The sequence below is a fragment of the Nyctibius grandis genome, chromosome 16 (genome assembly GCF_013368605.1).
Source record: "Nyctibius grandis isolate bNycGra1 chromosome 16, bNycGra1.pri, whole genome shotgun sequence".
NCBI lineage: Eukaryota > Metazoa > Chordata > Aves > Nyctibiiformes > Nyctibiidae > Nyctibius > Nyctibius grandis.
The window spans coordinates 8,345,602-8,368,110 of NC_090673.1; the positions used below are offsets into that span (position 1 = coordinate 8,345,602).

At 41.6% G+C, this 22,509-nt stretch overlaps 2 protein-coding genes across 3 annotated transcripts in view; both read right to left on the bottom strand.

Annotated features, from left to right (window-relative positions):
• LOC137670686 (tenascin) overlaps window positions 1–22,509 on the bottom strand; it is a 72,844-nt gene that overhangs the window by 12,328 nt on the left and 38,007 nt on the right. Inside the window, exons 11-13 of one of the 2 annotated variants that reach the window (XM_068413620.1) lie at window positions 15,208–15,480; window positions 12,871–13,143; window positions 4,552–4,824 (exon numbers count right to left, since the gene is read on the bottom strand). The exons of the other annotated variant lie outside the window; for it this stretch is intronic. Coding sequence (XP_068269721.1) covers window positions 4,552–4,824; window positions 12,871–13,143; window positions 15,208–15,480 — 819 coding nt within the window. The remainder of the gene's footprint in view (window positions 1–4,551; window positions 4,825–12,870; window positions 13,144–15,207; window positions 15,481–22,509) is intronic. 2 annotated transcript variants of the gene reach the window in all.
• Window positions 6,289–11,923, bottom strand: LOC137670990 (tenascin-like). Its single transcript, XM_068414207.1, has 4 exons — window positions 11,920–11,923; window positions 11,474–11,746; window positions 8,858–9,133; window positions 6,289–6,575 (listed from the first exon to the last, which is right to left on the bottom strand). Exons 1-4 carry the CDS (start codon window positions 11,921–11,923, stop codon window positions 6,289–6,291), a joined length of 840 nt encoding a protein of 279 aa, XP_068270308.1.

The window sequence follows — 22,509 nt, forward strand, 5'->3', positions numbered from 1 at the left end:
CTACTGCAAAACAAGCATGGAAAGGGCTTCTGGAAGGACATGGTAAAGAGATCTGCCACTTCAAAGTTTACGTTGAGCATCTCACTTCCAATTTGCTTTTTTAACTGTAACCAAAACAACCCTGACACGTGTTAAAAAAAATAAACAGCCCACACAGGGTAGGCCATTAGCACAAAGAGGAGAGATACCACACATCAGCCACATTAAGAGTGGTGGAGAGAGGCTGAGGGCAGGAGAAGGGGGGCAAGAGGAGAAAAAAAGCGCCTGTGCTTGAAATAGCTTGGAAAGAACGTGTCTGCGGGAAAGAAGTCAGAGGGCTGTTTGTTCCATGCGTCCCCAAAGCTGTAGCAGCAATCCACTAAATCAACTGAAAGGCAAGGAAAGAAAAACAACTGAGCTCTCAAGAGAAATGTAAAGTATTTCTCTGGAGCTCACTTGACATGTTGTGTTTGTGGGGTTTGCTCACATGGAAAAGCCAAAGAAAGGAGGAAAAGAATAAAAGATAATGAAGAAAGCAAGGTGTGGTTAGTAAAGCTACATGGCACACAAAGTTAGTACTGATTTAGGTACAGTCTGAAGGAAACAGAAGAGCAATAAGAAAACCTGGGAAAGAGAGAGAAGTGAAAATCACATTGATTTTGCTTCACATTGTAGATGCCCTTAGTGACTGGTGCTAGTGATGACTCCGGAGACCGAAGAGACAGACCAGCACTCGGTTTTCATACACATGGGGAATTCCAGTCTTTCCCAGAAAATAAAGTACCCAATCCATCCCACTTGGACTCTGCTGTGCGCACTTCCATGGGCTTCATGCATGTTTTCTGTATCAGGTGAACTGTGTAACAAACAGTAGTAAGAAGAGCTTTGACTATGTGAGAGTTCTACATCCCCAACTACCCCATCTGCAGCTACTTTCCTGGGAGAAAACCTGGCAAAGAAAGTATACAGACCATCAGAGCAAGCATCAGTCCTGGAATGAGTCCCAGAGATGTAAGAGAGGGGTACCTTTGAGTAGAGGGAAATTAAAAAGGAGCAAATTAAAGCATCTTCTCAAGCTACCTGAAAGCCAAAATTAAGCAGGCATAAAAAATGGCCAGCATGCTTCTGTCTTGTTAATCATAAAAAAATCCCAGTTCATCTGTTGGGCAGATACAGGTAATTAGCATTATCCTCCAGCATCATTCCCCATTAGCTGTATGAGAGACAGAGAACTTTCCTGTGAGGTTGCTAAGGCACCCATGATACCTAAGTAGCTGCTGTTCTTTGGGGATTTTTTTTCTAAAAAATTGTTCTTTCATTACTAACAGACTATAGTTCATTGGCTTTCTTCTCCTAAGCAACAGGAAGCATCAGGTTGCATTTGTCATGTCTAAGGAGCATGTGAAGTGTCTTGTGATCCTCTCAGATGAAAAATGCCGTCACGGTGTGGCAAAACACCATTAGAAGAGTAAAGTAGCAGCACCACACTTTCTACCAAGGATATTAAGTGGCACATAGCCATGGTGTGGTCCTCTGGTGAGGGCTGAATTGCACCTTAACAGACATTATACAGATGAATTCGCAAAAGACATCGACTGTCCCTCTGAGAGAAGCAATGGACAAACTCCCTTGTGCCAACTTGATTAGCCGCTGCAGATCTGTATGATACTGCCTTGCACTACAGTGATTTTACAATTAATGTTTTCTATTACAGCAGAATTGATGAGGGTAAAATGACAGACAAATGCAGAGGGCAGGGAGAGCGGGTACCATCATCACCCCAAACAGGATAACCTTTTAACAACATTATCATCAGTGGTTCTGGGGAAAAACTATTTATTTGTACATACGAGTAAATAATGGAGGAAGAACTAGTGTGACGGATGTGGGAAGATATCACTTTATCATCAACTCCCACACCCAGCAGTTTCACACCACACTCCTGGTGTGATGGGAGCAAGGGAGATCATCTCAGCCTCCGGGCAAGTTACCAGCTGCAGGACCACCACAAGCTACACGGAGAAAACTGCAAGTGCCAGTCCTGCCTTACTCATCCTTTCCACATGCAAAGCCCATGGCTGTCACTAGATCAGCTGCCTTTGCTGACTTCTTAAAAGATAAAGAAGGAAAGGAAAGCACAGAGGGGATAAGGCAGCAAAAGGTGAACGCTGCAAGACCCTTCCTCTGCCTCCTTCCTCACAGCAGGTGGGTGGTTTGCTGTACAAAGATAAGAAGTCAGACCCTCGGTGAGGATTGCTTGGCAATGCTCAAACCAGATTCTCTCAACTGCACCAATTACGCTGTTTCTGGACCCGATCCCTTAAAACTGCATTTGTGTCAACAAGGGTACGTGCCCAGGTAGAGAAGAAGGTAGAAACTGTGAGTGATAAATACAGAGAAGGATTTTCAGTCTAGATTATTTTCATGCTTTCCTTTCCACAGCAGCATTTGGTTTAGGTTTGCTGGTCTGTTTGCTAGCTTTGTTCCAACTGTTATTTTACTGTCTCCTTCACTAAAGCTAAAGACTGTCTAGCTAATTTATTCCTTGCTCACTTGTATCTTGTACACAGGCCAGAATAAAGCAGGGCTAAATATAAGCCCGATCTACCCCCTTCAGGGATAGAAATGTTTCTTTGCAACCAGAGTGGAAATGCTACAAAAATACATATGTTTGTCTAATAATCAACTCCTAAATAAGAAACTAGTGAGATGCCTTGGTGGCCCCAGCTACCCAATGTGGAGTAACCTGCAGACCAAATTATTTAGCTGGATTTTTGTGGCTCCAGCTGTGTTATCAATTATCCATGGGCTATTTACATCTGACAAACATCTTCTGGGCTATTTGCTTCAGTAGGTGACATGTGCTAAACCTCTCTGAAAAAACTGAATAAGAATGTAGTCATGAAGAAAATGATAACTCTTAGTGGTTTACCATAAATTTCCTGCAAGTCAGTGAAAATGGGGACATGCTGCTAACAAGTGCAGTTGACTTTAAACATCCCTTTCCATTATGAGTCAACCCGCATGAGCCTGGAGAAAAGTGGTTTGGATGGATGCATGTTCTGCTTCATGTAAATGTCTGGGTGAGTGTATATATGCCCTTGCTGTTTATTCAGGGGATGTGATGGCAATCAGTGGAGCTGGTCAGAAATGTGCCTTTCCCTGCTAACAACTGGCCCCACAGCCATTAAGGTGAATCATGAGGCCATGCTATTTCAGGAAAAGCTGTTCATTACTGAGTTATTTAATACTGAGTCCCTTTTCTGTGCGTTGTCTGGAGTACAGCTGAGCAAATGCTGCTTTTATGCATTTCTGTTGCCTTCCTCACACATTGAACTTACCTGTCCCCTTCTCATTCCCCTCCTCCTGGAATTAGATTGATTTGAAACGATTATGTTTTCATACCAGCAAGCTCAAAATTTTTAAAAGGGAGAATTTGGCTCACAGGAAATTGTTTCATTTGCTTTAGATTTAAATATGTTTCAAAATCAAACCATGATTTTGTTGTAAAAAAATTGAAAAGCTTCATTCAAAAGTGCCAAAATAAAATTTTTCAAATTATAAATTTTTTTTGTTTAAATTAATCTCAGGAATGAAACCTAAGCCTCGAGAACTTTTTACTTGACTAATATCTGCTTATTTTATTAGAAAAATAATGTAAGAAAAAAATATTCCAGTTACAAATAGCAAAAATTCCCTTCTCTCTGGCACTGAGAAAATGAGGCTCTGTTCTGGTGGAAATTTTTCAGAAACATATGTAGGTTTAGGCTAACTTGAGACAGCAGACATTTGCAGTTATGTTTACAATGCTTCTTCATTAGTGTGAGCCTATGAAATGCAAGAACTCCAGCTTTGTGGAACTGGCATGCTGCAATTGAAGATTTAGGCCTTGGTATTTTTAAAACAAAACTGCATGAATTGGCAGCCATACCTGCATGTTTTCTTCTCAATGATTTTACCTGGGTAAGTTACTCAGCTGATTTACATCAGAATTTTTGACACACAAGAATGAGAATATAAAGCAACTTCTGCTGAGGGAGTTCAAAACTTTGATTTTGCAAGAAACTCAAGCTTATTTGGAATTATTGAGCACATGTTGCTTCTGGTAAAACCAGTCTAAGTTAATGGTGCTTAGTCCTTTGCTGATCAACCCGTAAATAAACTTCTCAATAGCTCTGGTAAACTCATTTTCTCATATCTCTTTTCTAGGGAAGTAAATTGTTATGGAGTGGCGATATGTAATTAGTCCCAGGAAATCACTGAAAAAGGCTCATACAGAGACAATATTTATTGGCTCTCAAAGCCAGTGCTTTAATTGCTAGACTCTGCTGCCTAATTCCAGATCATGAAAGTAATTAAATAAAACCATATTAAATAGACGATGATGAAGCTAAGGAATCCGAGATGATTGATTATAAATAACTACACCCCATTGAACCAGTAACTTGGATAAGGGACATGCAGGAGACAGTTCAAACACCTCAGTAACAGCCCAAGCTGGCTATGAAAAGGAGAGATGCTGAAAGAAACAGACATGAACATGTTACACTTTTCCTACTGCAAAGACAATACCTGTGGTTGCTACTGCATTTATGGGCTGGGAACGCCGTCCACTGCTAACTCCATACAGCTCAATTTCATATTCAGTACCCTCTTTCAGCCCTGTTATATCCTGGGTGCGCTCATGGCCTGGTACTATTAATTCCAGTGGATCAGATTTCCTTTTGGTATCCCTGATTTTTAGAACAAAACTGTCGAAAACCCCATCATCTGCAGTCCAGGACAGACGGAAGCCATCTGGAGTAGCATCTGAAACCAGAAGGTTGTCGACCTCGGGTTCTGCTTCTAAAAAAAGGAGAAGAGAGCGGTAGGGAAAAGAAATGTTTTTTTAGTAAGTTCATTAGAGACCTGCCCAAGGTCTGGATATAGCATACTGCAAGAATCCAACCACAGTTCAAAGAAAGGGAAACAATCTGCCAGCTATTAAAAAAAAAATAAAGAATGTTAGCATTATACACATACTGAAGAAGATATATGTGAGTGTGTGCAGGCCCGTTCAAACTTTCACTCTTTAATAGCAAATCCACTGCATAGACATACACCATTTGCCTCTGACATGCAAAGTTACACATGCTAACAGTAAGTTTCATGTGCATTTCTCCCTTGCTACCTATGTGAAACCTTTATGTATGATAAAAACAAGCTCTTGTTATAGAACTGCAGGCATGCCTGTAATATTGACAGGTCTCCCTCTGTTAGGAGGACAACATAGAAGCCACCTGAAAGAGTCTTTTTCTTCATGCAAAACCCTTATTTCATGCACTTCTGGCATCTGTGATACTTCTGATCAGATGAATCCTTTGCTTCGATATTAAACAAACGCTGAAGCAGCAAAGGGGAATCATGAAAATTCATATCCCTTAAACAGCACACTTAAATCCAAATGCAAGGCCTACTGTCTTTAGTGGAACAACCCATTCAAGAGGATCCCAGGAGCTGCAAGTTATTAATTACCTGCAAAATATCTTTAGCTCAATATGGTCAGGCATCATTACCTAGAGAAATGCTGCTGGAGTGGTTACTATCTTACAGCATCTCCAATGCACTTCTTTCTTCCACAGAAAGATATTCCTATGTTTTTTCTCACGAACCTCCAATCAAGTAACATCCAGCTTTACTGCTGCACAGTCAGCAACATGCAAATGAGATTTGATAGTTATGGGGCTAAAAATCAGTCTGCAATGATTTTTCAAGAAAGCTCAAATGCTGCTGGAAAACAGCAGCTATGATGAGGTAGAAAACATAAGATAAGGCTTTCTGGAGAGAAATGCCAACTTCATGGGTGGCAATGATAGCACTCGATGGTCTGTGGGTGGAACCCACATAGAGGGTGAAAGAAAGGAGGCCATGGGCAAGAAATCCAGTATGACTGTTCCTGAAGGACCTGTCGGTTGGCAAGTTGGAGAACACTGATGTGCCCAGCAGCTGTTAACAAGACGAGCTCCCGCATGCAGCAATTTTTCTTTAAACATTTCGGTTAGAAGTACCTGCATGACCATACCAGAAACTTTCACCCCCCAACCCATCTCATGCGCCTCTACAGGATCCCTCATAAAGACAAAAGGGAAACATCAAGTTAAAAGGAACATAATTTCATTGGTGAACCTATCATAAATCAGGAGGAGTTATGTGTAGCCACGATGCAGAAAAGGATGCAAAAGCCAAGGTTTGCTTTGCAAATGGACTGCATAAAACATCTTCCATGTGAGAAGAAAAGCAAGAAAGAAAGGGTGGAAGAGAACAATTTGTTCACATTAAAATACCTGTAACAGCCACAGTGCTTAGGGGCTTTGTTTGGTGCCCCTTGGCAAAACCATAAAGCATAACCTCATAGCCAATGCCAGTAATAAGGCCTTTAAGCTTCAGTTGCCGCTGGGCTCCCGTAAGGAGGAACTCCTGTGGGTCCAGCAGCTTGCCAGAATCCACCACGACTACTAGAAAGTTGTCAAAGGCATTCTCCGATGCCATCCACGACACTGTGAACCCGTAAGGGTTAATATCAGAGACAGTTAGGTTTTCCAGTGGGGGCATGGCCTCTAAAAGAAGGGAAGGTGCAAAAACACACAAAAAAAGAAGCGAAAAACATTGCAAATTAGAAAGTGTCACGGGTTCCACCAAACATAAATCACATTTTTCCCCAAAGCATGGATTTAATAGAAGTGCATAGCCAGGACCACAAGACTAGGATTTTCAATGGAGACTCCAGAAGTTAGATGCTTAATTCTTAATTTTCATCAAGGGTGTCTCAGCACCCCATCTCACAAGCTCCATTGAAATTCCTTCCAAGTTGTGTAAGCACATTTCTTCTGTTGCACATGCACTGTAAGACAGTTATAACCAAAACTGGTTTAGAAATGCTATGCATAAAGCTTCCATTTCCTTCCACTTGTGTCCACCATCAGTGCTTTAGGGACAAGCCTCAACTTTGGCATTCACAATTCCTGTATTTTGCTTCTTTACCTCTCTACTTCACGTGAATATCTCCAGTTTTTCTTTTCAATGGTGGAGGGATCAGACATGTCAGAAAGACTGCCAGAAGCAGAACACTGATCAGTCAGGGTCATAGCCAGTGCAAGCACTAAATACTTGCGAGATTGTTTTTTGCTGGGGATAGGAGAGAAGCCAGAGTTTGCACTGGCTGAGGTCAGGGGCTAATGACTGCAGAACAGAGAAATAATCTGTCCAAAGAGCTTCACAGGCAGCTGCTAGTGTGGTATGTTGACAACTTAAAGAAATTCCAGTGAGGGGTCTGTTTTTTCACATCAGCATGACATTTGTCAAAGTTTAGAGGCTGTGGATCAACTCCTCAAAACTTTCCCAAGTCTCTGAAAAAAAAGGCCAAATTTTTACGAGATAGCTTCTCAGTGTATTTTGCTCGCTCAAAATCTGACAAGTCAAATAGGAAGATCAAGTGTCTCTACTAAGCCCTGGCCTTGATCCTGGATCCCAGGCATTGCTAGTATTTCTCTAAATTATTTGACAAACCTCACTTTGTTGGCTGAGGAACTAACTCGTTTGATCTTCCAATCACTCAAATTCCACTCACTTAAGAAAATATCAGTTAAACACAGAACTTTCTCTGGGAAAGAGTTTTTGGGTTTGGTTTTGACATTTCACAACCGCTGAAATTGATGTTCTGTTAGAATTTGGCATAAAAATTCCCTCCTAAAGTTTTATAATTTGGAAGTCCTTATGTTTTGATGTTTACACATTTGGGTGCCAGAGATTCAGTTCGCATTTACTCCATTTGGAGACATGTTTGCAGCTTACTTGCTTCTAATCAAGCAACCCCAAAGATTCACATTTTGGTTTGGTCTCTGGGAGGGTGGGTAAATAAATCAAGAGCCTAAAATGCTGAAATTATTTTCCTGGGATAGGTGTTGAGTGACACCAACACTCTAAACCCAGCAGGTTTATGTGAACTGCTGGCACATCTTTCTGCTGTGTAGAGTGCCACATGTTTACCTAGCTGTGGGAAGCTTCCTCTCCAAATACCAACATCCATGGTTTATTTTCAAAAAGGAAGCATTTGTGCTCTGGTGGAGCAAAAGAGCAAGGGTTTTGAAAGCAAACAGTTGCTCACTTCTAACTACGTTGACTACATGTCATCAGGGGCAGGTCAGAGCTGGTGCAAAATGCAACCACTTGCCTCCAGGAAAATGATCATGGACATTTCCTTTCACAGAAACTGTCAGCCCAGACGCTATGAGGGATGCTGCTTCTGCAACTGCTATTCCCACTGCGTGTTAATGAAGCGAGGAGAAAAAGGAAAAGGCCTCAATATCTCCATTAATTACATTTAGGGCATCCATACGTCTGTGTGACAAGCTCTAGTAGCTCACACTAGCCACATAATACATGGAAGGTGAACTCTGTGCCATTTATTTGGTCATCTAGGATGCATGTGATGTTCATCTGTTCTCAGTCAAAATCTGGCCAAAATATTCAGACATAAGGGCTGCTTTGAGGGGACTTCACAGAACAGGAGGTGTTCTAAAATCCAGTCCTCTGGATCTTTCAGATGTAACTACTGAGTATTAGGCAAATTTCCCTCTCAAACTTCAGGAGTTAAAAAAGATTATTACACATGGGAGAAAGACTCCAGAGGGCTCTTATCTCACTTTAAACTAGTACTCCTCCTAGAAAATTTTTTTAAGGTCAACATGACTGGTCTGACCCATCCTTGCACTAAGCTTGCAAACAAAACCATTGCCGCTGGACAAGATATTCAGTGCTGTAGAGAGTCTTTCTTTTTATCCATGCTGGAATATATATTTTTATAAGCCAATAAATAGACTGCAAACCTTTAGGCAGGTACCTGTCATGACAAAAGCAGTGAGGGGCTCTGTGTGAACACCTGCACTGGTGGTCCCCTTAATGTTAATGTCATAGCCAGTGTAATCTAGCAGGCCTGAGATGTGAGCGCTGCGAGCACCTCCCGACACCGTAAGCTCCTGGGGTTCATGTGCTGCATGGGAATCTCTAATGTGTATAACAAACTTGGCAAAAGGCCCATCTCTTGTGGTCCATGAGAGGTTGAAGCTGCCAGGGGTAACATTTGTGAGTGTGAGCGTGCCCAGCTGTGGCTCAGCCTCTGAAGGAGAAAGGAACACAGGTGAAGAGACAGTGTTACTCGGGGGGCTGGGGGAATTAGCAGTGGAGGTTTATAGATGCTTAAAGATAAGGCTGAATGTTTTAGCCTTGTTTTGCAGTGGTGGAAGGGGAAAAAAGGAGCATCACAAGTGCTATTTTGTAAGCTTTTGGAAAGAAGCCACTGAAATTAGTGCTGACTTTTAATTTATTTTTTCATTCAATTTTCTTGAATAAACTCAATTTTCCTAATGAAATGTGGGCCTGATTTACAGAAACACCAATAGCGTACAGTCCTGTGGCGAAACTATAGAAATTGCAGGAACTCTGCACTGAGAATTTGGTGGGAATAAAAACCCACAGCAATTCCAAAGTAGATCAAGTAGGATTCAGGCAGGAATTAGGTGAGTCCAAAACAGACATCCTTGAAATCTCAGTTCAGATTCTGTTTAGTGTTTCTGTTGCCTGGAGTTGTAGATACTTTTTTATTTTTGGACCCTGAAGTTTACAACAGGTTTCAATCCTAACAGTGATTATCTCAGCACTAATCTCAGGCCAAAACCTCCCTGGACTCCACAGATAAGGTGTTCCTCATCCTCTGATTAGGCACAATCAGAGAATATCTAATAGACTGAACAAAAAATCCCCACAACGCTGCTGTTGCTCTCCTTTCTGACTGTTCAGTGGTCAGGTCACTTCCTTAAGAAGCAACGACTTTCCTTTTCTGCTAGAGGAAATTCAAAACCACATCTCCCCCCTGCCAGGGGAGAAACTTGGCCTCTTCAGGCTATACGAGGGGGAGAGCTCCTTACCCATCCTGTTTTAAAGCTATTCCATTTAGCATAAAATCATTACAGATTCATTAGAGCACAGAGAGAGCACACATATGACCCAACAGCCAGGTGGTCAGAGAATCCTGTGGCTACTCTCATGGCTGATTTTCTATTTTCCCTCTTGCCAACTAATTATAAACCAAGAACACCTTGGGAAATGCAGCCAGTGAGATACAGGAGAACAACTATGTAAGAGATTCATGCTGGGAGAAAAGTAAGGATGCATCCCACTGACAAAGAGAACAGTGAAAGAATGAAATCCTTTTCTTAACTAAAACATGAACTGCTGCAAGATGTTCCAACTTTTACTCCCGTCCCTGATGGCAAGACTTTTAAATAACAGTCCACCTTCTTCTCTGGAATTGCCTAGGAACAGGTGAATCCAAGTGGCCCCAATTAAGGACACGTGCTGTTGTCATGCTGTCAACCAGTGATCATCAATGCCTTCATGGCTGACAGTGAAGATGTCACCATGTAAGCATGGTACTTCCAAAGAGAGAGGAGGAGATGAGAAAATATCCACAAAGCAAACAGGCTTGGGTGGAGAACCCAGTGAAACCGAGCATGGAGCCATCAGCCCCGCATGCAGGTCAGAGAGGACAAACCGATCCTTTCCAATCTCATCCTGAAATGGCCACATTCCTTCACATGCCACTTGCATCCCCCCAGGCACGTTCACACCATGACACCCAGACTCCAAAGAACACTACATGCAAAATAAGTTGAAATTATCTCTTCAGGCAAGTCTTAGTGATCTCCCACCATCCTCGAATCACCACCACCGTAGGAAAAGCTCTGACATCCAGTGAAACAAGACAAGTCTTAGACACTCAAAGGTAGCAATGCAAGTGACAGAGTGGTGGACTGACTGTAAAGAAAGGGTGAACTTGCTTTTTGAGCCCTGCTCTCTTCTAGGAAGACATAAAAATGCTAGTCAGAGAAGAACATCAGAAACAGCACAAGGTGGCCAGATCACTCCATGCATTTTTGGTTGGTCGTTTAGCATGCTGCATGAAACTCCCACAAGAGATGCAAACATCTTGGAAGACATTTCGTTTTAAGAATGAAGAACCAAAACGGCATGCAGGTGCCTCTCGAGGCTGACAAAGACATGAATGCCTCCCACCCACAACAAAGCAAGTGAGGATGGGATGAACAAGAACTTTGTTCCAGATCAAGCGCAAAGATGCTCTGTGAAAAATATTAACCATCTGGAGCAAGTCAATTATATATACACAGAACAGATAAGTGTATATATAAGGAAACCAATCATGGTTTACTACTGGCTCCCTTAATGCTGGGGGCACTTCTTCAGCCTTTTCCATTGTCTCAGATCTCTGTTTTTCCATGCACTCTCAAGCCCAGCGTATTTCAGCCTCCCCTCATAGTGATTTCACCATAATTTACCAAAGGAACGATGATGAGTTGGAGCCATGTTTTAGAGCAGTTCGGTGGACAGCAAAAGGAAGAAGAAGAAAAAAGCAAACCTGGAAGGTGAAACAGTGAAATACCTGTGGTTGCCAGTGCTGTCAAGGTCTGACCACCTTGCCCATCAATTACACCATGGAGTTCGACAGTGTAATTAGTGGCAGCTTTGAGGTTGGTGACTACATAGTGCCGGGAGGCCCCTGGCACTGTGTGCACCAGGGAGTCCAAAGGGAAGTCAGAGTTTCTGACTTCTAGAATAAAATGGTCAAAGGCATTGTCCTGCGCTTCCCACGTGAGTGACATGCTGCCTGAGGTAGCATTTGATACAGTGAGTTTGCTAAGGAGAGGTTCCTCTACTACGGGAAGAAAAACAAATGGAAATGTATTGCAGTTATTAAAACCCAAAGCAACAAAATAAAATAAATAGAAGTTTGAATTCACATGAACCACAGGTCACAAAGGTCATCTAGCCTTGTGTTTCTCAATGTTTTTCATATCACCACCCCTGCAGTCACCCTGCCCACGTTACCCATGATTCAGTGAGGATATTCACAATCTGCTGATGCTAGAAACTGCAACTCTATAATCTGATCACTCAAATTTGGTATTGTGCTTAATGTCATTGACCACGTTAATCTATTGCTATGACAAATTGCTTTGACAACTTTTCCTAAGATCGTGTAAACAGGCAAAATTTGGTAGAGATATTAGATGATCACAATGTGAGCTATTATCTGCCTACTATGAGAATGCACCTTCTGCTAGTCTAGTCCTCTCCTTCCACTTTCATACTGTCATTGGCTAGAGCACATCGAACATTTGACTTTTCTGTCTTTTCTGGAAAAACTATCAACTGTAAAACCTTGAGATGTGCAAAGTGCTAACAACTAAATGCCTACCTATTTCATTCACCAACACCAAGTCCATAAATGGACTCTTTCAATTTCTCATCCGCTGTAAACTGAATTCTGAAGTTGAATGCAAGCAATGCATCTGCTTTGTAGGAGTCTGCTGTTTCAGACTGAAATGTGCCTGAAATCTATTCAGAGAATCAGGATAAAAACTGTATCTAGAAATCAGCTTATCTGAGAGAAATAGTGTCTCCTCTATGCTGTGTGACAGATGCAAACACATGCAAGGCTAACATAATGAATCATCTCCCACTTGGTTCTTGGGAAATTTGTTTTGCTTCTCATCTGCATCAGAGGTTGCCCCAACCTTAATGTTTGAACAAGAGCAAACTTATTGTGTGAATGAAATCACATCACAATGTGATTGACTGACTGCTGGATGGGAGGGTGGATTAACATTCACAGTTCAAAATGTCTCCGGCAGGTCTTCCTTAGAAGGTGTCAAACAATGAGGTAGAGGATTTAGTAATGGGTTGACTGATGGGGTAGCTGAGGGCAGGGAAAGGGGCACAACCTGTAAGGAAGAGTTAGAAGAAAGGCGAGTTAGCACTGAGGTAGGTTTTATATACCTGTTGTAGCTGCAGCACTTATTGCCTGTGTGCGGAAATCATGAGAGATCCCATAGAGGTAGACAATAAAATCAGTGCTGGGGGAAAGCCCTGAGATATGAGCAGTTCTTGAATTGCCTGAGATGTTGAACTCCATGGGCTCCAGCAACCTGTTAGAATCAATAATTTCAATAGTAAAGACGTCGAAGTCCCCATTGGTGGTTGTCCAAGAAAGGTTGAAGCTTTCAGGAGTAATGTCGGAAACGGTTAGCTCACCAACTTCTGGGTGCACTCCTGAGGAGGGAAACAACATTGGTCAGAAGGGGAAAGCCCTGTACCTCCTCCTGCTCAGAAATGCTGTGCTTCTCTCTGCTCATGCTGACAACACTCCAAGCTGCCATTGGAGAAAAGGGTTTGAGTAAAAGCTTGCTACAAGCAGACAGGTACTAACACGAAGAAATCAAATGAAAGCATCTCAAAATGTTAAAAAAGAAAAAAACCCCAAAAAACCAGAAAAATAAGCTTTAAAACTATGGCTGTTTACCTCCAGGGGCAGCCATGTGTCTTTGAGCTCTGAGCATGAAAGCAGATGCAAAAGAACTTTTCTGCAAAAGAACAAATGCCCCCAGGGCATTTGGAAAAGTCAGCTTCCAGTTTTAGGAGAAGCTAAAACTAGAGCTATTGCTTTATCCAAAAGAAAAGGTTGTGTTTTGTTTGCTCTGCTACTTTCCCTTTCATTTTAAGGCTATGAAAGCTGGCATGTAATTTTGGAGCTGGAGCCAAAATGCAGAACAGTGATAGCTGCCTTGGGGTTTCTTCCTCTCTGTAGACATCCCTGATGTGTTACAGGAAGGATCAAAAAATTCTGACAATTGGAAGTCCCCAGAAGGGAAAATTTTGAAAAGCCGGGTGCTGAGCATGACCCAGAAAGGGAAGGGAAAACCTCAGCAGGGCATCTTCTGCTGTTTTCATTAAGTCAATAAAAAGAAAGCACATTGCATCTTTAGGCAGGACACCCATGCTGTCTGTTTTCTTGTTTGTCCCTGTACAGCCTCCTTTGTCTGGCCACATTTGTCTATTTTCAATGGACAATCTGCTATCAGCTCACACTCAGGGCGCTCTCAAAGCACAGGATTTCTAGCCTGCAGCAGGACACAGTCCAAGGCAAGTGCCTTGTGCCAGCCACATTTCTACCTAAGCCAGGCTGCTTAAAGCATTATTGAAACAAGCAAGCTCTACTGTGTTTCATGTTTTAATTCTGTTTATTTCTTATTTGTACTTTTGTCCCCTTCTATGCTGGGTAGTACGTGCTTGGGGAGATCAAATATGAGCAAGCTCTGGCTATCTCACAATCACAGGAGGTTGCAAAGGCCTGGAAGGAAGCTCAGAGGCAGCAGATATTGTCTACAAGAAATTATCTAAAGGAAGAGCCACTGGTGCCCCTTTATTGCCAATTAATTCATACCCTGTTCATTACCAATGATCATAACACCTGGAAGAATCAGTGAGCCACACAGGACAGACATAAGTAGGTATTTACACCTCACAGTCAAAGCTCACGATAAGCTCTCATTTAAAACTGCCAACTTTTCAAGATAAGCCAGAAAATTATTTTTGTGGCTCCTGATCAGTTTCATGCAACCTTCTGATAATGCGGGGCTTACCTTCCTTCTTTCAGGTCAGCTTTATGCCAGGGCAGTTCTGCTGAATTTGGTCTTCTTGCATTATATCTTTTTCAGACCAATCAGACTCTTTAACAACTTTATGTGGCTTAATATATGATACTGTTCTTGGTAGGAATTAATTTGTGTTGTTTTCTATATGAGAACATATAGAAAGTGTCTGTCCTTGCCCTTGAGTCAGATGCACACACTATACCCCTGAGCTGGTATTTACACAGAAGCTAGTGCATAATTTCAGACGTAGCTTCTGAAGGGTAGAAACTAAACATACTCTTGGGCTTTGAATATCTAGGCTACAAAGAATGGATTTTTATAATATTACAGGGCAACCTGGGCTTTCCCGAGCATGTAAAACAGCCAGTTGGGTTTTTCTGTTAGTGTCAACCAGCAGAAAAGCAAGTAAAGGGAACAAAACAAGCCATTCTGAGGTGAGGGGACAAAAGCATTCCTAAAAGTGAAGGGCTCCATGGGGGCACTGAGAGTCTTATTGGAAAGTCTGATCATGAGACATTTCCATGCCATGAGATGTTCAGCCAAGCTTTAACGAGTCCAGTGCACCCCATGCAGAGCTGACCAAGTGAGCAAGCTTTGCCGAGCAGCTGCAATAGCTCTGGCTCACATCCCTGTCTGCAAACAAAGGGAGCCATGAGACTGAATGAGTGACTTGAAAAGATACCTGTCATGGTTTCAATAGAAAGGGGTTTGGTCCTGTAGCCTTGAATCACACCGTAAAGTGTGATGTTATAAGGTGTGTTGGCCTTGAGGCCTGTAACATTCACAAAGCGCAGTCCGCCCGGGACTGTGATATTCCGGGTTTCTTCGGGGTTGTCAGACTCCTGCACCTGAATGATAAAGTTCTCATAGGCCCCGTCGGCTGCTGTCCAGGTGAGCTGGAAACCATCCCAGCCAGTCTCTGATACTGATAATTGTCCAAGCTCAGGTTCCTCCTCTGAATAAGGACAAAGAGTCAATCAGTTACTCAGATTACAGACTAGTGGTGATGATGTATTATTTAACGATGTTCCGCGTTAATGAATTTCACGGAGATGCACCCGCACAGACCCATTTACATTCTCAGCTGTCCCGGATAACTTGTAAAGTCTCTTCAGAGACGTGGCAAAACAGAACAGTAAGAAAAGAACTGTAATAATAAATAATAATCACATTAATGCTAAATGACTGCTTACAGAGAGCAGCTTATAGACCATCTAACAGCTGCAAGTGTTTTGCCGAAATTAATTACAACTCCCTATGAGACAAGTAAGTATTACTATACCCACTTTACTGCACTATTAACAACTCAGTGTTTGCCATTATGAAGTGACTGAATATGCAATAATGCCTGTTGTAAGGGTAGGAAAACACTGAGTTTAGAGTAGTTGGGATTCAGATGTTTATGCTTTTAATTGTGTCCACATGAAGGGTGCTACATATTCTTCCAAACCGTTTCTAAACCAAAATGATGAAGAAGGGGAAAATTCCTCCACGTCTGCATGTCTTTAGTTTAACTGATTTGTCTTCCTTGTATTACATTCTTCTGTCCACCAAACCTTCCTGGGGGCAGAGAAGCTTTGTTTTTCAGAGTTACTAATATTAATCCAAAATTGAAATCTATATTCATAGAAATTAACATTCTCATAAGCCATCACAGGGGTGGCCATGGAAGCTGGGAACCATCAGATCTAACTCTCTGATGCTGTTAAATCTGAAAATTTAGGTCATTTTCTCAAGAAGAATAGAAAGTCCTCTGTTACAGAGGAAATACAATTGATTCCTTAAAATTAACAGTCATATGGGAAAATGACAGAGTAATACCTGCTTTTTCTACATGGAAATATTTTGCTATATGATCTGTCATAGGCCTGTTGACTGCGATGACTTTCTAGCACTTTTCTTGTTTATGTGCATTGTTGACACATATGCATAAGCATTATAATAAGAACAGAGTCTATCTGATTAATCTCAATCTGCATGACTAAGAATTTATAAGAGATGGTGCATGAAGTGAAATGGATCTGATTTGTCAATTGTAAACTTCAACCTTTAAGGCAGAAGATAAAGGCGCTCTGGAATAAATGAAAAATAGGCACAGCAACATTACTCATAAATTTTCCCCCTGTAAAAATAGAATGCTTATTGCATGACTTCTGCAAAGCCTTATATAGGTAGCTGGGGTTGTATTTTCAGAGGTTGAGCACTCAGATCACAGTCAATTATCGTCAGTGAGATTCACTAATGTATAGTAAATTGCTGCTACTCAGGAACATAAAAGTTTTGACGAGCTTTTCCCATCCTGTTAGAAAGAGAAGATTGTTTAGGAAATAACACAAGGATGTTCAACAAAAAAAATGCAGGAATCCAGAGCTGTTTTGCTTTATCAGGAACAGAAATAAGACTCATTGAGGCAAAAAACGAATCCGGTCAAAATAGCACTGTTCAGCTGAAAAAGAGAAAGTGGGACAGAAAAGGAACTGATTGTATTGGAAATAATGATCTTTTGGTGGCAACAGAAATGAATAAAACAAACAGATTTCCTTAAAATGAAAATTAAACCAAACCAAAAGTTATAGTAAGATAAAACCTTTTAAGTAAAAGCACGATTATAATAAGTAATGCAGTAATCATCACAGCTCAAAAGCAACTAAGATTTCTCTGAAGAGTGCTCAGTTTCATTCGCCTCCAAGATGCAGAGTCCCTTTTCCTCCCATTTGTTTCTCATGCATGTCTGAATCGGAAGCACACACAACCCCATCATGCTCTCTAGGGACCAAGAAATCCTCATACAAAATCATGCACCAAATTTGACTGTTGGAGACCTCCAAAAGCCTCATCCATAAAGCATCCAACATATATGACAAAACAATGACAACGTCATGGCAAATGATATCAATGGATGATGTTTCTTACTTAAAAAAAAAAAAGAGAACAAACCATTGAGAGATGAGACTGCTCTAGCCTTGTAGTAAGTGTGAAATAATCTTTGTGTTTCTATGTAAATGTTTTATCTCATGTTGTGAATTTGGTTTTGGGTGATGGACAGGTGCAGTCATTAGTCTCCAGCTAGATTCTCCAGATATGAACTTACACACTGTACTTTAATCATTATGGAATGGAGCCCTGTGGCTATAGGTCTGTTTCCTCATGAAATTCATGTAATAGGGGTAAGAGGTGGAAGTTTTCAGAAAGGTATGCTCCCAATGGGTTACAATCTTTTTTTTCTCTCACATCACCACTTCCATGCCAAAGCTGCAACCTGCAACCTCTTTGCAATCTTCCTTGTGTTTGAACCACAATCCAGATAAATATCTGTAGCATCTCGCTATTTCCACATGCCTTGTAAATAGCAGATGCATCAATGTCTCTCTTCGCATGCAATTTGAAAAGAGAGAATTGATGCTACATCACCTTAAAATCTGCCTGGGGCATTGTCCATGCCACACCAACTCAAGGCTCTCATTCCATAGCAATAAGAGTTTTATCCCGTGCAAAAGGAAGAAAGAAAAAAATCCTAAGAAGAGAGGCATCACTCACAAAGCCTGGCATTTCTGCAGTGGAACAGCAGTATGGAAATGAAGTTCTGTATTTCAAAGCAGAAAAGGAACAGATGGCTAGTGAAACCATAGAAAATACCTGTAGCAGCTAGGGCTTCCAGGGACCAAGAGAGCTGACCTTGAGTGCTTCCATGGAGGTTAATCTGGTACTGTGTGCCAGCTGTGAGATTGGTAATTTCTGTTTCTCGATGGTTTCCCGGCAAAAAGGTTTCCTGTGTTCTGTTTAAACTGGACAGGTCTTTCAGAGTGATAAAGAACTGATCAAATACCTCATCCTGTGCTGCCCAAGACAGGGTGAAACTACTGAAAGTCCTGTGTGTTATATTAAGGTCATGAAGAGCACCAGTGGCTTCTGAGATGGGAAGGTCAGTGGGCACCGAAAGCAGAGCCTGAGAATCAGTGCTGGGGTTTGTTAAATAACTTAGCTCTGTAGGTGCAGGACTGGTAGGATTAAATGACGTTTCATTGTTTGATTCTCCAGGTGTTGTGACTAGATGTGCTAAACAGAGGTAAATTACAAGTTAAAATTTCCTGATAATAAACTCCCAAATACACCAAAAGACAGCTAACATCTGCTACAAAACAGTTTGTGTGCTTTGCATTGAAGAGCTCTAAGAACACAAAAAACAGATGGGTGCTTCTTTTTTGGAGACTGAATCCAGGCCACAAGCAAAGGTAGCATCACCAAGCACAACATGGTTCTCACATAACAACACTAACTAGCAGATCCAGAGCAACAACCATTAAACAGAGATGAGCTGAAATGCTTCCAGCAGAGAAACAGGCACATCCTCAGTTGATGTAAATCAGTACGCTTTGACTACCTCCAAAGAACTTTGCTAATTTACATCGGTGAGGATTTGAAGCCTAAGTCGCTCAAACATGCCTTTTATCTTTACTAGAGCACATCACTTACTGCTTCTGATACAAACCATAAGTGGAATGCATGCCAAATACTGCAAACATATCTGAATCCAGACTGAGAAATCAGCCACAGCAGAAGCATGCTGAATCTCATCCTATCCAATCAAAAACAGGCTTGGAGGAGTTATCTATCTGGATACATGCAGAATTTTCAAAAAAGGCGGGGGGGACACATATCCTTACCTAAAAACCAGAGCAGAAAGAACTTGAGCAATCTTTCTTTAAAGAGATCCAAAGGAATTGAAGGGAAAAAGACTTGGCCTTCAACATGCTGAATGATCTGTGAACATATCCTGTAGCACAGTCAGATTCTGAAAATCTGAGAACTGTGGAGATCACAGAGAATGTGTTTCTGATCACAGCTGCAAGGCAACAGGCAGGTGATTTTTCTGACATGCAGAATTATCTTCTCATTAGTGGAAAACCACATCATTTCACACCTCAATGACTGCCTTGCTTTCATGCTCCACTTGCATTCAATTAAGAGAGCACAAGTCATCTACCACCATCAATCAGATCAGCACAAATACGTCCTCAGGATTCAGTATCTGTCTCCAAATTCACACATGTATCAGAAAAAAAAAGTTTTCAAAGGAGAAAGATCAATTAAAAATGTTTTCAGATAAATACAGAAATGTTATCTTAAAAATATACTCTCAGGACAAATACAAATGTAAACCCAGTGTTTTCTGCTCACCTCCAGGAAGGAGATAAGTGAGGCAAACAGTGATTTATATTTATATAAATCATTGATATTCTTGACTTAGGTAAGGACCCTCCTTAAGTTACCCCAGCACATGATCTGAATCAGGCCCTACACATGGTGCAACCTGCAGATAGCCACGTTGTCATCACACCAGCATACCTGCAATGGTAACCACTAGCATAATTGCCTCTTTCTCAGTAAACGAACTGTCAGAACTATTATCTGACTGCACCAGGGTGACTGAGCTGAGGAAGACATGCAGCATGGAACCGTTAGCCTTCTGCGACTCTCAGCTGCGTGTGCACAATTAGATGCCAACCAGCTCTTTCCTGTTCTGGGAACAGGCAGAAAACTATGCCATCAAGCAAGTGCACTGGTACTTGTTCAGCCTTAAGGTTGTCTATGTAACATGCATAGTGGTAGCTGGGCTTTACTGGGGAGTATTTCTGCAGAGGACATGGATAGATAGAGTGAACAGACCAGTGGGGAGGAAAGGGCATCAGTACATTACACAGGGACAGCTCCATGCTTGAATGGTCCCACTGGGAAACTGCCATGCACCCTGAATTGGAAACCAAGGACAAAAATACAAGGAAAAAAGAAAAAAACAAGGCTGGCATTATGCTCCTGATATAGTGAGGATCCCTGAGAAAACCCTGTATAATATCAGTCAAAATTGGCTTCTCATTTTCTCTCATTTATTTGACTACCCCTACTGACTTTTCTCCCAGATTCTTGCCAGTTATAGTATAACCACACAAGGACTTGGTTTCTCTAATTTGAACAGGAAATACAGCAACAGTTCAACTGCATTATACGAAAACTGAGGGACCAACTGCCCAATTGGCATTTGAATTCAGAATTTTGATGTCACAAGTCAGTTCATTTTATTGTGCCAACTTTGACAGCTACGTGGGAGGTTGCCATGTACAGATTGTCTCATGGAGCATATGTAATTACATGTAGTCACATCACCTCTGATTTCTTTTCAGACCTAATTCTGCATATTACCTTGGGTTTAATGACTTGGGTCCACAAATGAATTTGTGGATGAGAAAGAGTGGTCTACCCTCTACACACACACATATAAACACACATATACTGCACATTAAGTCCATGTGTAATAGAGGAATATGTGGCTTTGTGTACAAACATACAACAGATAGAAAAATGAAAATTATATGAATACATGGAACATACTCTGATACCACAGACAGTATCAGTGTTCCCTGTTTAGCAGATAGAATACTATAACAGATAATGGAAAATTTGGAAAACAATTGAACTCTAGGATAACACCACCAATGGAGTTCAAGCACTTGACTTAGCAACTAGAGGAATAGATGGGGAGAAGAGAAAGAGAGCTCTGGAAGCCCTAGGTGGGTGGATGACAGCCAGACAGAATGATTCATGGAGGCAAGATGAACGAATAGTAGATGCCAAAAAGCTGAAAGCTATATAGAGGGAAACTGGATGGACAACAAACATATGCTCTTTCTCAGTCTGGAATACTTCTCAATATCATTCTCTTAGTAAAATCTTCAGGCTGAACATGGCCTAAATATGTCTTTACTGCTGTTGCTGGCCTTTTGAGGAATTCCATTGTAATGCTTCATTGGAGATTTTACTAAAAAGAATGTTAATGTCCTGCCAGGAAATTTCCCCAGCTACCTGGGATGGAGCAAACAGTTTTCTGTATTACTTCTTGCTTCTGCCTCTTGGATTTTATATTCTTTTCCAAGAGGGGCTATCAGCCAGTTTCACTGTGGAGTCTCTCATCAGCTCAAGCACACTTGTAAGACATGATGGCCTACCAAAGTATTTGCATTCTTTTCAGACCCCTTTGGCTAAATGGCTTTCCCCTCTCTCAACCAGCTGATTAAACTGGGCTTACAGTGCCTGTGCACCTCCGAATTTCATAAAGAAAGCATTGCAGTATATCACAAGCCACAAATACTGGAGTAGCTACCACTAAAAATCCTCACACTGAAGTCAGGTTCCAGGTACTCTTAGCAGAGGAATCAGCTGAAGAAATGGGCAATTCTTACTGGAAAATTTATTTTCCCAGTGGTCAGCACTGTAGCTTCCCATTGAACTGGCTCACCTAATCATTCTTCCTAATGTTTGAGTTTGTATAAAAAAGGGTGGCGCAATCTAAGACTAGCAGAAGCCAGGAGAGGAAGAGGGACTGACGCACAACACAGACAGGGGTCTTTGGTAAACAGCATAAATCTTCTTAAAAACATTCAACAGAACGGAACAGTTATTTCTCTAAGCCATGCTCCTATGTGCAACTCACTTCCAGAGACAAGACAGTATCACATCCACGACTCATCAGCAGTTGCTGCACAATCTGGGTCCTTCAGCAGAGGAATTTAAGGTTGGCGCTTGGTTTCTCTAATGTCCACTCATTTTTCTCCACTGGCTTCTCATGCCTGATGTATTACCATCCATCCCCCTCCAGGACCCACATTGTGCTATGCAGGCAGGGTTCCAGAACCAGAGCAAGAAGGAACAAAGCTGCAGTCTGACTGCTCAGCTTCCTCAGAGCTGGGTTACGTGCTCGCCCTACAGATTAGTTGTTAATCTGTTGTAACATTCTCAAGACATGCTGCCAGAAAGGTCTCCCCAACTAGTACAATGGCTCGTTTTCTTTGATCTCTGTAATGTTTCTAAACCAAAACCTTAGTGCAATGCTGGGTGGGACTTCTAACAAATAAGCAATACCCTCGTTTGTGACACCTTTGTTAATAACAGAAAGGAGGTACCTGTTGTAGCCACAGCTTCCAGAGGAGAA